At 50.4% G+C, this 14275-nt stretch overlaps 1 protein-coding gene across 1 annotated transcript in view; it reads right to left on the minus strand.

Moving 5' to 3' along the window:
* LOC111158150 (arylsulfatase G) overlaps positions 1–14275 on the minus strand; it is a 63793-nt gene that overhangs the window by 17070 nt on the left and 32448 nt on the right. The window contains exons 6-7 of the mRNA XM_022520035.1: positions 9006–9202; positions 8006–8086 (exon numbers count right to left, since the gene is read on the minus strand). Coding sequence (XP_022375743.1) covers positions 8006–8086; positions 9006–9202 — 278 coding nt within the window. The remainder of the gene's footprint in view (positions 1–8005; positions 8087–9005; positions 9203–14275) is intronic.

A 14275-nucleotide genomic window follows, 5' to 3' on the forward strand; every position in this document is an offset into this window, starting at 1 on the left:
AGGATAGCTGCCCCTGGCTCCCCCAGTACTCTGCAGTGATACCTGCTCCCCCTAATGGGAACTCATTCTGAGTTAAATGTAATAATTACAGTAACAGTATTTATGAAGCCCTTCCTGAGCACCTAGTTACAGTACCTCTAAGTGTAATGCTAAGTGCTTCGCTGCATTATCTCATTTAATTCTAATGACAACATTGCAAGCAAGGCACGATTATCCCCATTCGTCAGATGAAAAAACTAAAGCTCAGAGAGGTTAAGTCATAGGCCAAAGGTCACACAGCTAGCAAATGCCAGACTCAGGATTTGAATCCAGGTCTAATGACACAGCCAGCCCCTGACCCATTATTCTAGGACAGTGACTCCCACCCATCCCTGAATACATATTAGAATCCCTAAGGGAACTTCTAAAAAAGAACCAAGCCAAGTTTCCTTTCCCAGAAATTATGACTTAATTTGCCTGGGATAGTACCTGGACATTTACGTCTTCTAAAGCTCTCCTGGTGACTTAATGAGGAGAGTGCCCAGGTAGGACAAGGGCAAGGAGGGCAAGGGGCAAAGTCAGGAAGTGGACACAGTGCATTTCAAAATTAGATGTGGCTTAAATGCATTTTAAGCGTAAGTTTTGGGGTTTTTTAAAGATTCTATTTATTTATTTGTGAAAGAGTGAGTGAGAGAGAGAATGAACAGGGGGAAAGGGAGAAGCAGATGCAGCACTCGATCCCAGGGCCCTGAGATTATGACCTGAGCGCAAGGCGTATATTTAACTAACGGAGACAGTCAGGTGCCCCAAGGGTAAGTTTTATATTGCCCACACCTTTATACCTTTATGCTGTAGGATCATAAATGTAAGCCTATTAGTTACAGGAAGTAAGAATAATGGTTAAGTCCATAAATTGAACTTCTAGGCACTTTCTGATTTCAAATTAAACTTCTGCACACTTTTTGATTTCAAAAGCTACCCATCAATTCAGATAAACCTATTTAAGACTTTGACCAGTGGCACCAGCACATCACAAGTGTTCGTGACATTTGGCTGTCTAGGGAGAAGTGCATGTCTTATGGTCGTGAGAACACATTCTAGTGCCCTTGTGGTTAGTTATGACTCTAATTAAGGCAGAACCTCTTACTTAAAGCAATAAATATTTAGCCTCAGCAACCAAAACATAAACAGATCCATGATTCATGAATTTGCTTTCTTGTTCTTCCCTGGCTGCGGAAGTGAAGCGGCATTCCATGACGCGCTGAGGACAGGGAAGGCCAAGGAAGACTGCCCACCCACCCCCCCAAGCTGGGGAGTAGAGACGTCTTTCCCCGGAAGGACACCCCGCCATGCCTCAGTGAGTCACACAGGCAGCCTGGCGAAGAAGTAGGTTCGAAAAGTTCTCAGTATAAGAGAAGCCCCAGAAGGGCCCCCAGAGATTCTAACTCAGTTAAGTCTAGAGTGGGGGCTCTGATCCTGGGTGATTCGGATGCCAGTGGTCCGAGGACCAGAGTTCGAGAAATCTTAGTGAGGGAAGTAGGAGGATGCCTTTGGAATCAGCCAGGTCTGGCTGCCCTTCCCTTCTCAACGTGTGGACTTGGACAGAATTCTTAACCTCCCTCAGACTTGATCTCCTCAGCTGTGAAGGGGAAAAATGGATGTGCTTATCTCATGGGGTGGTGGGTTACATAAGATAGTGCGTATAGGGGCCCTGGGTGGCTCAGGCGGTTGAGCATCGGGCTCCCTGCTCAGCAGGGAGCCTGCTTCTCCCTCTCCCTCTGCCCCTCCCCCCTGCTCAGGCGCACTCTCAAATAAATAAATAAAATCTTAAAAAAAAAAAAAAAAGATAATGTACATAAAGTTCTGAGCAAGGTCCTTTGGCATAGTGCCTGCCGGAAGCGCCTGACAAACGCCATCCAAAAAAGCTCAAAAAAACAAAAACAAACAAACAAAACTACCTACAGGGAGAAAAACAGCAGAAGTTGCAAGCTGGCAGCTCACACGCTGCATTCAGCCCTCTGACAGTCGGGTTTGGCAGGGTCAGTATTTTCTGAACTGATTCTGAATGCCAATAGACAGGGCCCTCTCTCCAGTTTACCGAATCCCAAACACTGCCCACAACTTAGAAAAACAAACATGTGTTCGTTTATATTACCTGCCTGGTGCTTGTATTCGTGACTCGGGTAGAAGGATGTGCCTGTCCTGAGCAGTGCGCATTCTATAACCTTCTAAAGAAGGCTTCGTTTCTAAATATAAGTATGTGTCCTTGCCAAGGATACCCGGAGCATACTAGTTTTCTAGAAACACAGGGCAGACCGGCCTCTGTTTGGCCGGAGGACTCTGGCTGGCCTGGGGTGGCCTTGAACGCGGTGATGGGGACATTCCAAGCCCGGTGGCCAATGTCCCAGAAGGAGACACAATTTGACTTCCACTGGGTCTCCACCAGCTGGCTCTGCACGCCCCCCGCCCCAACCAGAGCCAACAGCCAGCATCCCGTGTCCCTCTCTCCCTCACCCAGCCCCACCTCTGACCTTTCTCCACCCCACCCCCTGCCCCAAGCGGAACAGAAGGCCCAGGATGCGGAGCCTGCTTCCCAGTGGGAAAGCTTACGCAACAACCTGATAGCATCAAATTACAAACAACCAAGGTCTCCTAGAAGCTGAGGATGCCAAATTCAACAGAATGTTTCCTCATCACCAAGGGGGAGGAAGGAACAGTTCTGCTCTTCAAATAAAACAAGAAAAGATTTTCCAGACAGAGGAGCAGTCACTTAGGGGACAAACAAGGTGCTGGTTCTGTCCCGGGTAGGAAATAGGTCTGGAGTGGGGAAGGGAGGGCCGGCTGCTGGAAGCCAGGGCTGCACTGGGGCCGAGGGGCTCTGTGTCAGCCGTGGGCATGCCCCTCAGGACCTCTTGGTTTGGAAGAAAGTAGGAGCGCTCTGCTCTGTCCCCAGCTCCCTGGTCCAGTTTCTCCTCACCCCTGCAGGGCGCAGGCCAAGCCCAGAGGAGCATCTTTACTCCTGCACAGGGCAAAGACATGGCTCCAGGAGACGCTGCCTCATCCCATCAGCTGAGCAAGGCAGCTTGGCCAGGAAAGGAAAGGGAAGACAAGGAGGGGGGCCCGGGGCCCCAGGAACAAGGGAAGACAGCGCGTGGCCTGACGTAGCGGGCTGGCCACGGGAGAAAGAAGCAGGGCTCTGGGTACTGTTTGTCCTCCTCTGTTGCGAAAACACTGACTGCCTTCGCCCTTCCATCTGCTCTCAAGACCGGCCCCTTGCAGCAAGATGTGCAGGCATCCCACTGAAGAGGAAGCTGGATGAGGAGCAGGTGGTCCAGAGGGACCCCCAGCCTCCCTCCCGTGACCTGAGCCCCCCTGCCGCGTCCCTTCACACAGGGGTCTGCCTGACTTCCCGGAGCCCCCCAAGCAGCATTCCGAGCAGGGAGGCGGAGGAGGGGTGTGGAGGAGCCAGACGGGAAGCCGGTTTGGAGAATGAGGAAGGGGAAGTGTTTACCCCAGGCAAAGTTCACCTTCAGGCTTTCCTGAGAAAAGAGGAGAATGGCATCCGGCCCCCTCCCCACCAAGAATTCAGTACTGTGCACCACCCCTCCCGCCCCCCAGGCACACAGTAAGCCACACGTGTTTATGCCTCGCCCCCAAAAAAGAGTGTTCTCTTTTTAAAAATTTATTAATATTATCATTTTATTTGACTTGACTAGTTTAGCTTTGCTTGATCAGAAAAACAACACACACATGCTTTAGCTGTGAAAAATTCCATTTTCTGGTCCTATGTGAAAGCAACATCTAGAGCAGCAGAGAGGAAGAAGTCATATTCTCAAAAACAGGTAAGTCCGACTGTTTCCTGGAGATACCTCATTCATTTTTCATCATCAGATGTTACTGGCTATTTCTGGTAGGACCAGACAGTAATACTGACCAGTTTAGCTTCCAGACTGTTAACCAACCATCCCACAAGGAACGGGCTTGGGCTGAAGACCCTGTGGTGGCCCTTGGCATACACATATTCTAAAATAGCTGCTCCAAGGAAAAAGATCCAAATTCACCAGAGTATGAAATGAGAAGACCGCAATCCAGCTTCAGAGCAAGACGGAAGCTCAGAACACTGGAAAGTCACCCGTATGTTATTTAAGTTGCCCATGGCCTTTGGTGGGGCTAGACATTAACACTGACCAGTCTCTTTCAGCTGGGAATGAAGACATGGAGAATCACGGGGGTTAGGAAAGGACACGCACAAGCAGGGTCTACAACCCACTTTACAGGGGAGTTAACTGGGCTGTCCAGGGGAGGGGCCCAGTGGTCAGGGACTCTTAAGCTGAGTCAAGATTCGAGCCCCAACAGGGCTTCCAAAGCCCTTGGATTCCCACACCTCTCTATTCTGCCTCCCGCAGATTCAGAAAGATTCACACCATTCCAGGGGCCAAAGATATTTTCCTTGATGACCATGCGGCCCGAGGAAGCAGTGCAGGATTTTCCAGAAGGCTGAGCAGTTAGCCGGGTATAACAGGCCATGAGTAACAACCATCAGGCAGGTTGAGTAATGAACTGGTGGAGGTCAAATGACATGGCCCCCTTGACCAATTGCTGGCTGCGGAAAGCCCTCCACCCTGCTCAGCCTTGGTCTCCTTGTGCGGCCGACCGGGTGGCTGGGATAAAGATTGCTGAGGTGTCCTCCTATCCTGGCATTCTTTGAATACAGGGACATTGCCGGGCATAAGAAAGGTCTTCTAAACTTCAACAAGGGGCTGGGAAGACTGGGAGATGGGGGTGTGGGGCAAGTGTTGAAGGTACAGGCAGTTTTCACTGGGGGAGGGAACGGCCGGGGGCTGGGCAGAGGTGAGGGCCGCACCCGCAGCAAATGTGCTCCACGCCACTGAACCGTACACATCAACAGGGTTTATCTTCTGTTACAGAGTCTATAAAATGTAATCACGTCGCCTTTACTCATAAAGCCTTTCCAAGATTCCACGTTTCTTTAGAATTAAGGCCAAAATGGTCTGAAGGAAAATGAAAGACCCTTGACCCCTGGCCTCAGCTCTCCCTTTGGCTTTGTCTCCCCCTGCTTTATTCACTCCTACAAGCTCCAGACACAAACACAGCTGCTGGGCAGCTCCCCTGCGAATCCCTAGCTGTGGCCTACTCATTCTTCGATACTCAAACCACTCGGGGAAACCCTTCCTGTCTCCCTCCCTGGTGAGCGAGATGCCCTTGCACTCCCCTTTCTCTTGGAGTCCTTATCCAGGATTATAATCTCCCACCTCAGTGGAGGCTCCCAGCACAGTCCAACTGAACTGCCTGCAGTGACGGAAATGTTCTCTATTCACACTATCCAATATGGCAGCCATCAGCCACTTCCGAGCCCTTCAAGTGTGGCCAGGGTGTCTGGCATACGAGACAGGGTAGCTCTCGACAGGAGGGGCTCAGGTTTTTCATCTGCATCAAAAAATCACCTGAAGGACATGGTAAAACACAGATTGCCAGGATCCCACCCCAGAGCTTCTGACTCAGTAGGTCCAGGGTGAGGTCCTAGAACTCACGCATCTAACAAGTTCTCAGGTCACACTACTGCTGCGCGTCTGGGACCACAGTCTGGCAACTACTGGTCTCGATCTGAAAGTTCTAGGCCCATATGGTTTCCACATGGATATTCAGGCTTGGTGGTTCCAGGAGCTGATCCCTGGACAAGCCACCTCAGTGTCCCCTAGGAACCTGTTAGAAATGCAATGTGTCCATGGCCACACCGGACTTGCTGAGTCCGAACTGCAAGATCCCCAGAGGACTGTCTGCGCATTAAAATATGGGAAACACTGCTCCAGACCGTCCCTCCTTAAAGTCAGGTGCGTTGTTGACCCCAGCACAGAATCCGGCATGGGACTCAATCCCCCCACCCTGAGATCATGACCTGAGCCAAAACCAAGAGTTGGAAGCTTAACCAACTGAGCCACCCAGGCGCCCCTCAAAATTGTGTTTCTCACGTGGCAAAGAACTTCCCTCAAAGAAGAGAGCCCCATGCCCCATCCCGATACCTAACTCACTATTTCAAAACTGTCTCATAAAGGGGAGAGAGACAAGATAAGGCTGGTCTAGATAGGAGATCAGAGGTCAACTTCTTAGGGAAAGGAGAGCTATCTCCAGAGGAGCCACTTACTGATGCAGTCCGACCCGCCCCAGCCAGATCTCCATAGCCTTCTGGAATTTTACCCTCAAGAGTCCTGATTCCAGGCTCGTTCAGGCTTTCCAACTGAACACTGCAGCCAGTAGCCTTGGCCTGCGAGAGGAGCAATTACACTCAGCTAACGCAAACCACTCCCGGCTCCCGCCCCATCTCTCCAGCCTACCGCTGCAACGACGAGGCACATTTATACCCTCCTCTTGGCCTGGCAGCTTTTCCTGCCCGTTTCTCCGGAGAGCATTCCTGAATGGGACTGGTCAAAGCGGTCGCTACGTTTGGAGAGAAACAACAGGTGAAAATGAAGCTGACCCATCACAGAACGGGAGGGAGTGGGGCACCCAGTTCTCCTGACACCCGACTCGAGGCTCCAGGAACAAGACCTGGCCACAGACGCGTCACCTGTGAAGTTCTCGGGGGATCTGACTGGACCGACAGCAGGTTGAAAGTGACAATGGTCAGCACTTCTTTCTCGCCACCAGCCATGAGATACACGAACATTCTAGTTTCTAGGTAACTACAGATATTCCGCCAGACTAACAGGAAAAGCAGTGTGCGTCCTCTGACCTGGAGACAGTGGAAGCCATAGCCCAGGAGGCTGGACAGTGGGAAAGCCCAGCCTGGGGAGGGGGGAATCCCCCCAAGCCCACCTTCGAATCCCCTGGATATAACCAGCTTCAAAAAGATTTATTTTAATTTTTTAGGACACAAATAAGACCAGTTTGTTATGAAAAAAAAAAAAAATCACACATAAACCCTCCTTCCCCCACCCAAAGGTAATTTTTTGTTAACTTTTGATACCTCTCTCAAGACTTATCCTGAGGATTAGTATGCTTGTTTTCATATAATAAAATCAAACTTTATATATTGCTTTATTCACTGAGAAGTATTTAAGACAAGTGTTTCCAGGTCAATAACATGCATCATTCCAGCAGTTCCCGAGAATTTCCTTAAATGTGCTTATCACCACTTCCTTAAGTACTCTTCTCTCGCTGGACAGTTGGGTAAAGCCCAACTATTTTTTTAAAAAACCCATGTGATGACCATCCTTTCACATCTATTACTGTGCACTTGGCTAATCAGGAAGAACTGATGCATCAACAGGCATATTTTCCAAGCCTTCGGTCCTTACTGCCAAATTGTCCCCAGCTCAGCAGCTGTCTTAGAAAGTGAGGTCCTTGGAGGGCAGCTTTCCCAGAGCACATGGGCACTGAGCTGAGGGAGGTTTAAGTGGAAAGAGGCAGGGTCGTGCAGCGGGGAGCTCACTGACTTGAACCTGGGGAGCAAGCCTGCCCCCCCACAAGATGTGTGACCCTGGGCAAGTTATTAGCTTCTCCGAGGCTCTCCTTTTTCATATGTAAATAGAGGTGTTAAGACCCACCTTCCCATGCTGTAAGGTTTAGGGATAATGTGTATAAAGACCTTGCATATTTATGCCCTGAATGTTTCCTAAATGGATGAAATGAATCCCTAGTTGGATGGACGGAGGGGTGACTGAAAAAAAAAAAAAAAAAAAAAGGAAAGAAAAGAAGCAAGGAGGACAAGCAAGGGCAGTGGGATGAAAGTCAAGGTGAAGTGTATTTGTTGGAAGGTCGGACTGAGGGCCCATCCCGAGGGAGTCCGGGGTGGTGGGATGCGGGGTGGTCAGGCTCAGTAGAAACTCTCATCTCTCCGTTGATTTCTTCCCCAGGAGCTGGTGGCTGGTGAACAGCTTTTCTGGGGTTCATAATGATGGCCAGCCAGAAGGCCTGCAGAGAAGCTGATCCTCCCAGAGACAGACCCCACAGCCAGCCTGGGCTCAGCATCCCCAGTAGGAGGCGCCAACCCCAGCTGAGTCCCTACCTTGATGAACTTGCCAAGATCCAGTGAAGGGACCCACGCTACCTGCCAGCTCACACTTCTGTGCCCACGGACCGTTGTCTCCTGGAAACCAAAAGAAACAACATGTAGCGATCAATAGGCTCATGGATGCTTTTGCCAATTCTCTCTCCCTGGTCCCATATCCCTGTCTCAGTCAGAGAAGAATCTGTAAAAACAAGTACGATCCCTGCCCCTGAAGAATGACCTGTCATGAGAGGCCTGCCTCTACTGGGCGCTCAGAGAGGTGCGCTTTCCCTGCCCCGAGTTAGCCCCAGGGGGACGTTCTTGTCTTCGATACTACTATCTTCTATATAGTTTTATAACTGTCCTTAGCCCTGCAGCTCTTTCTTGAGCGCCTAGGGGACACCCAGCGCCTCCCCGACATGATCTCATGATCGTCCAACACACTATGCAGTAGACACTATCGTGAGCTCAGTTTTGTAGGTGAGGAAACAGGCTCAGAGATGGTAAAGAGTCCTGGCCCGAGTCTCTGCCTTCCCTGAGAGCAGGGCTTGCAACCATTGCCCCCATTCCAGACAGGCATCCAGGACCCACAATGCCTGGATAGGCCCTTTCAACAGCTCTCTAGTTCAGCCCACTCATCCAGAAGATGTGACCTGGTGACCGGTAGCGACTGGAGTCTTTGGGACTGGGAAGACGGTGAGGAGGGAACCTGAGAACCACTCAAGGACTACACAGGTTTGCAATGTCAAAGTCACTGCCCAGATGGCCCTAACTCAATACAGAAGAGGCCGGCAGGGTACCTGCTCTCTTTGCAAACTCTCCCAGCGGCTCAGCCTTGGAGGCCCCAGTGGGCAGGTGTTCGGCACTCAGGCCAAAAAACACTAGCAGGACGCCAAGTTCAAAGCAAGCCCCCTGCCCCGTGAAAAAGGATCACTCAGCCGGATTCTGCTCTTCAGAGCAGGGGTGGGCAGGGTTATCCATTAGATCTCAGTGAGCTGGCTGGGTTGGACTACTTCACCTGTAAACCAGAGGAATGTGTTTTCTTTCGCTGTGTGGTCAACTTTGTCCTTGATCTGGCCCACCAGGCTGTCCATCTCCCGGAGACCCGCGCTGTATGGCCTCTGGCCCTGTGAGTCTGCTGAGAGCTGCGTTCTGGATAAGGGCACGTGCATGTGGGCCAGGCCCATGTACAGCAGGAAGGGCCTTCCGCTGGCGCTGAAATGGGAGAGCCAAGAGGTGATTTTCCAGAAGGCTCTGCAGGCTTGTCCAGGGTCTCTGTGGCTCTCCTTTGCCTCAGAGAAAAGCCTCAGGACGCCCTCTGCCCTATGCTCAGGAAGCACACGTCGGTCTACAGCCTTCCAAGGGAAGTTGGAGGTCATCTGGTTAGCCAGTTAAAAACTGGGAGTCCTCGTAATCATTGTGAGTGTCCCCTGTCATGGACTTGGAGCTTATTAAATGTGATTCGTGGTGTCTAAATTCACCGTCGTGGTAACCCTCAAGTTCCCTTTCCCAGATGAAGCATCAGAGGCTCGGGGAGACGAAGGGACTTGCCCAAGGTTACCTAAAATAGCAAGTGATAGAATCTGGATTCAAATTCCCATCTGGCTGACCTGCTGCACTTTAGAATCCAAGGTAGATATAGTTTAAAACTGTCTCTGCTCTTTTGCAACCTCCAAGCCCTCACATCCATTCCCAGCCTCGGCCCTTTCTAGGTGGTGAGTAGATGACTCATGTTGACCACAGGCAATTTCAAGGGCGCACATGAGCACCGGGAATCTCTAGAACAAGGCCCTACTGGACGCCCAGGTTCTGGCTGCTCCTATACTAACCCCACCAATTCCCCTCCAGAGCACGGAGAGAGCCCAGGTTCTCGGTTTCCTGACTGTCCCCCACACCCACCCCCAGGCAAGGACCAGGATCCAGCCTCGCCCCTGCTGAAACTGCAGGGAATATCATGGAGCCCCCACAGACCACACCTGCTGGGGAGGGTGTCTTTCAGGGGATCTGTTAAGTTGGAACAGAGAAGTGACAGAAGCCCGGGTCTTTTCTACACCAGCTCCCCCGGAGATAAGAGTTTCACGATGGCCCTGCATTAGCTTAGCCCAATTTACACCAGCCAGTGTAAAGTCCTCTGAGTGGTCCCCAGCTCGGCCTCAAACGCACTGTCCCCCGCGTCCTGACTCCCAGGACTATGCCTGTATTCAGCTCTCATGGTCAACAGGCATAAAAGTCAGGACACAAGTCCCACGACTGGGACCTGGCCTCCATCTTAACCAACAGTTTCTCAGCAACATTCCTAGGGCCGCATCGCCCAATGCAGCAGCCACGACTCACGTGAGGCTATTTAGGTTTCAGTGAATGAAAACTAAATAAAATGAAGAATTCAGTGTCTCACCGGCTAATGCACAGATGAGCCTTGAAGACGCTATGCTAAGTGAAAAAAGCCAGGCGCCAAAGGACAAACACTGCAGGATGCCACCTCGAGAAGGACCAGAGAGTGGTCAGCTTTGTAGAGATAGAAAGGACACTGAGACTGGAAGGAAGGGGAAACTGGCTTCTAATGAGCACCGAGTTTCAGTTTAGGATGATGAGAAAAAGTTCTGCAGACGGATGCCAGTGACGGTTGTCGAACAAGGTGAATGTCCTTAATGCCTCTGAAACGTACACTTCAGGGGGTCAATTTCATGTTATGTCTATTGATCATAAAATTCTATATATTATATGATATATATTATCTATTCAATTCAGTGTTTCGGTGGTCCAAGCCAACTATTTCAAATGCTCAGGAGCCACAGGTGGCTGGTGGCTACCATCTTGGATAGCACAGATAGAGAATATGCTCAGCCTGGTGGACGGATGTGGTGGCGGCTAGTGCTGATTTCGTGTCTGTTGCCTGTTCTCCCGGGGACGATAATGTACAGTTGTGTAAGCTGTGTCCTGCACCAGGACATCCTGCTGAGAGAACGATTAAATGCCTAATTCCAGCCCATAGTCCACCGGCCACCCCAGGCGCCCCGGCAGAGATCAGCAACCACCCAGAGGGGCTCCTATTTCTAACAGGTAGACACCACGTGGCAGTGGTGTGCGGCTGGAGCGGGCTCCAGCTCCAGGAATTTTGCAAGCTAGTTGTTACACATGACCATCATTAAAAATTAAACGATATCAGCTTACAGTGAAATAAATCATGTGAAAAGCCAAAGTCATAAATTCTTACAATTTATCGCATCCTGATTATTCCGCTATGTTTTACTACTATGCATGCCTTGAGATTATCTCTTTCATCTGTGTGGTGCCAAGGCCATTGACTGTGTCCTCTAGCACATCTCTTACCAATCCACGTTTGGTGACATCTTGTTTGTGGCCTGAAATTAGCCAATGTGAGACTATTCACACTACGGAAATGGACAAATGTTCCAAATCAGGGCTTCCCCGCCCCGCCAGAGAGTGCTGGCTGTTACTTATTTACCAGGTGGGGGGCGGGGGAGGTTCCACTGCCCACACTTTGTCCCATCCCCATCATGAGTCTCTAAGCTTCCACCTTTAATCAAAGTCCTGTCAGCAGGCCAGGCCAGAGGCTGAGAGACGTGTGCCAGGCTGAACAAAAGCTGCAGACAGGAAGCACACGCTCCGGACAACTGCCTCCAAATCCCTGGGATTTTTTATTTCATGGCTGTGCAACCCTGGGCAATTAACTTCACTTCTGTCATCTCTACGATGGGGATGCTTTCACACCCCCCCACCCAATAGAGCTGTGATTGTTAACTGCCTATAGTTAATAAATGATAGCCTTGTTATTGACAATTCTGAATAATACATGATGCGTGGTGCTCGGAGATATACCTCTTTACCCGCATCCTGATGCCACGCTTGAACTCAGGGAGACAGCATCATGCGGAAACCATACACGCTGGCTCCCTGGGGCACCTATCCCCCAAGCCAGCCCTGCGGTACGGTCCTGTGCTGCACATAAAAATAGTAATACAATCATAAGGAGTGGAGGAAGTCTGCTGCTTTCTAGAAAAGAAAATGCTGATTATGTCTTTTGATATATTTAGATATATGTTTATATATTTATTACATATTTTATTATATATAATACATGTATTTCATATATATTATACACACACACACACACATATGTATGTTTAGGCACCAACACAGAATGAGGCTTGAAGAACTTGCTCAAATCTACCAAAAGGGGTTACGTCTGGGGTATGGCATTCGGGGTGATTTTTCTTTTTCCATTTGTTTGTCTCTGTTTTCAGAGATTTCTAAAGGGGACACATAATTGGTGTGGCAAAATGAGTGGAGTAGTAAGTGAGCAGAGAAGAAAAAAAAGTCAGATGTCAGAGAGGACATTCCAAGAGAGAGAGGATGGGGCACGGCATGAAGGTGTGCTACAGATTAAAACCCAGGACAGCCAACTATGGACAAAATCATTTGAGCTGAGATAGAAAGACCTCTCAGAAAAGGTCCCCAGTATGCGCTTGGCCAGAGAGCCAGACCTGCAGGTGGAACAAGGAGGGGTAGGCATCTGCCTGGTTGGCTTATGGCTTGGACAAAGGGTCTCTCTGGAATGGACTTGCCTCCACATTTCTCCATCTTTCTCTGGGCTTCAGTGTTCAAGACACTGTTCTCAAAGTCAGACGTGAACCCAGGTCCCTGTTCAGAAGCACATGGGGACTCCACTGCAGCCCCACCCAGCAGCCCAGCATTCGAGGCCATTCCCAACCTGGGTCTCTTCCAGCCCTACCTTCTTCCTGTCCAGAGACTCTTCCTATATATGCCAGCTTCTCAAACACCTCACCTTCTGCCCTCCTGAGACTTGGTCATGGAATTCCTCTCTGGCAGTAACTTCCTGGTATCTTGCCTAAAAACATTTACTCAATTCTTAAGATTTAGCTCAAAAGGCAACACCCCTCCTCTGCTCCCAGATCACGGATGGCTTCCTGCTCCCTGCCTGTCTTCCCCCTCCCTCACTATCCTCATCAGCATTGATGATACAAACTGAGTGAAAGTCGGCTTCCCACAAATCTGCTCCCTATTAGCTTGCGAGCCACTCAAAAGCGAGGACAGATCTAATTCACGTCTGTACCCCTAGCACAACACTGGCACATCTTTAGGGCAAGATAAAATCACTCACTCGTTATTCACTCATTCTGTGAATATTTATTAAGTTCTAAATAGGCCCCAGGCACTGGGGATAGAGCCAGGAACATAACAGGATTTCTACCTTCTTGGAGCTTCACATCGAATTAGAAACAGGAGAGGAAAATGCAACTAAAAATTGAATCAGAAAATTACATACAAATTAATAGGAGTAATGGAGAAGAACTACATACAAGCGTGCTGTGGGACGGTGTCATGGGGGAACCAAGCCAGGTGAGGCAAGAGATCCCTAAGACGTTGGGGCCTATAGCATAGGGGCTACGGGTGGGCTGCGCTGGTGGCCGCTGGGGGCAGGCAGAACAGAGCCAGGGAGAAGCTGCAGGAGAGGAAGAGAAGACTCCAGGAAGACTGCCCAGCTGTTCCTTAGCTCCTTCTTTGCCTCACTCTGTATTTATCGGTGCCTTGGCACAGGAGAGAGGGGAAAGAAGGGGGTGGGGAGTGGGCACGAGCTTCTCCTGAACCCGGAGCCCTGATGCAGGTGCCGGGTTGGTGGGTACAGGTGAGCGCTGGGTGAATGGAAGATGAGAGGCAGACGAGCAGGGGGAGGGTGATGCAGGGGCAGGGTCAAGGAGTCAAGTATGGGAGAGAATCAAGACTTTGATGTGGTTCCTTGGCCCCAGCCCAGACAGGCAGGGGGGCTTGTCTGTCACCTGTGCACCTCTGGGACCTAGTTCTGAATGACGAAAGCTCTGCCGCATTGACTACGCACTCTGATTTCAGATATCCTGAGCTGTTGCTCACGCCTGGGCCCAGCACACTCGTCCTTGTCAGGCCCCGTATTCCCTATTCAGGCTCAGCGTACCATCCCAGACCCTGAGGCGGCGGGGCGGCAAGAGGACTGGCAGGTCCATGACCCAGGAGCCTATGACATCTTCTCTCTTTTTTGTCAGTTAAGAGCTTTGCAGGCTGTTTAAAACATCCAGATCAAGGGTTAGCTTTGGGCATGCTGCCAGGTCAAGGGTCTAAACACAACTAATGATCCAAGTAGAAACTTTCACAGAAGTCTAGGGAGGGCTTCTTGCCACGGGGAAGCAGGAAACCCCACTCTTGGGACTGCTAGTAGTTTTGACACACAGGCCTAGGTGGGGGAGGGCCTGGCCCTGGGGGCAAGTGTCACAG

The sequence above is a fragment of the Enhydra lutris genome, unplaced genomic scaffold (genome assembly GCF_002288905.1).
Source record: "Enhydra lutris kenyoni isolate GAN:26980312 unplaced genomic scaffold, ASM228890v2 scaffoldscaffold57, whole genome shotgun sequence".
Taxonomy (NCBI): domain Eukaryota; kingdom Metazoa; phylum Chordata; class Mammalia; order Carnivora; family Mustelidae; genus Enhydra; species Enhydra lutris.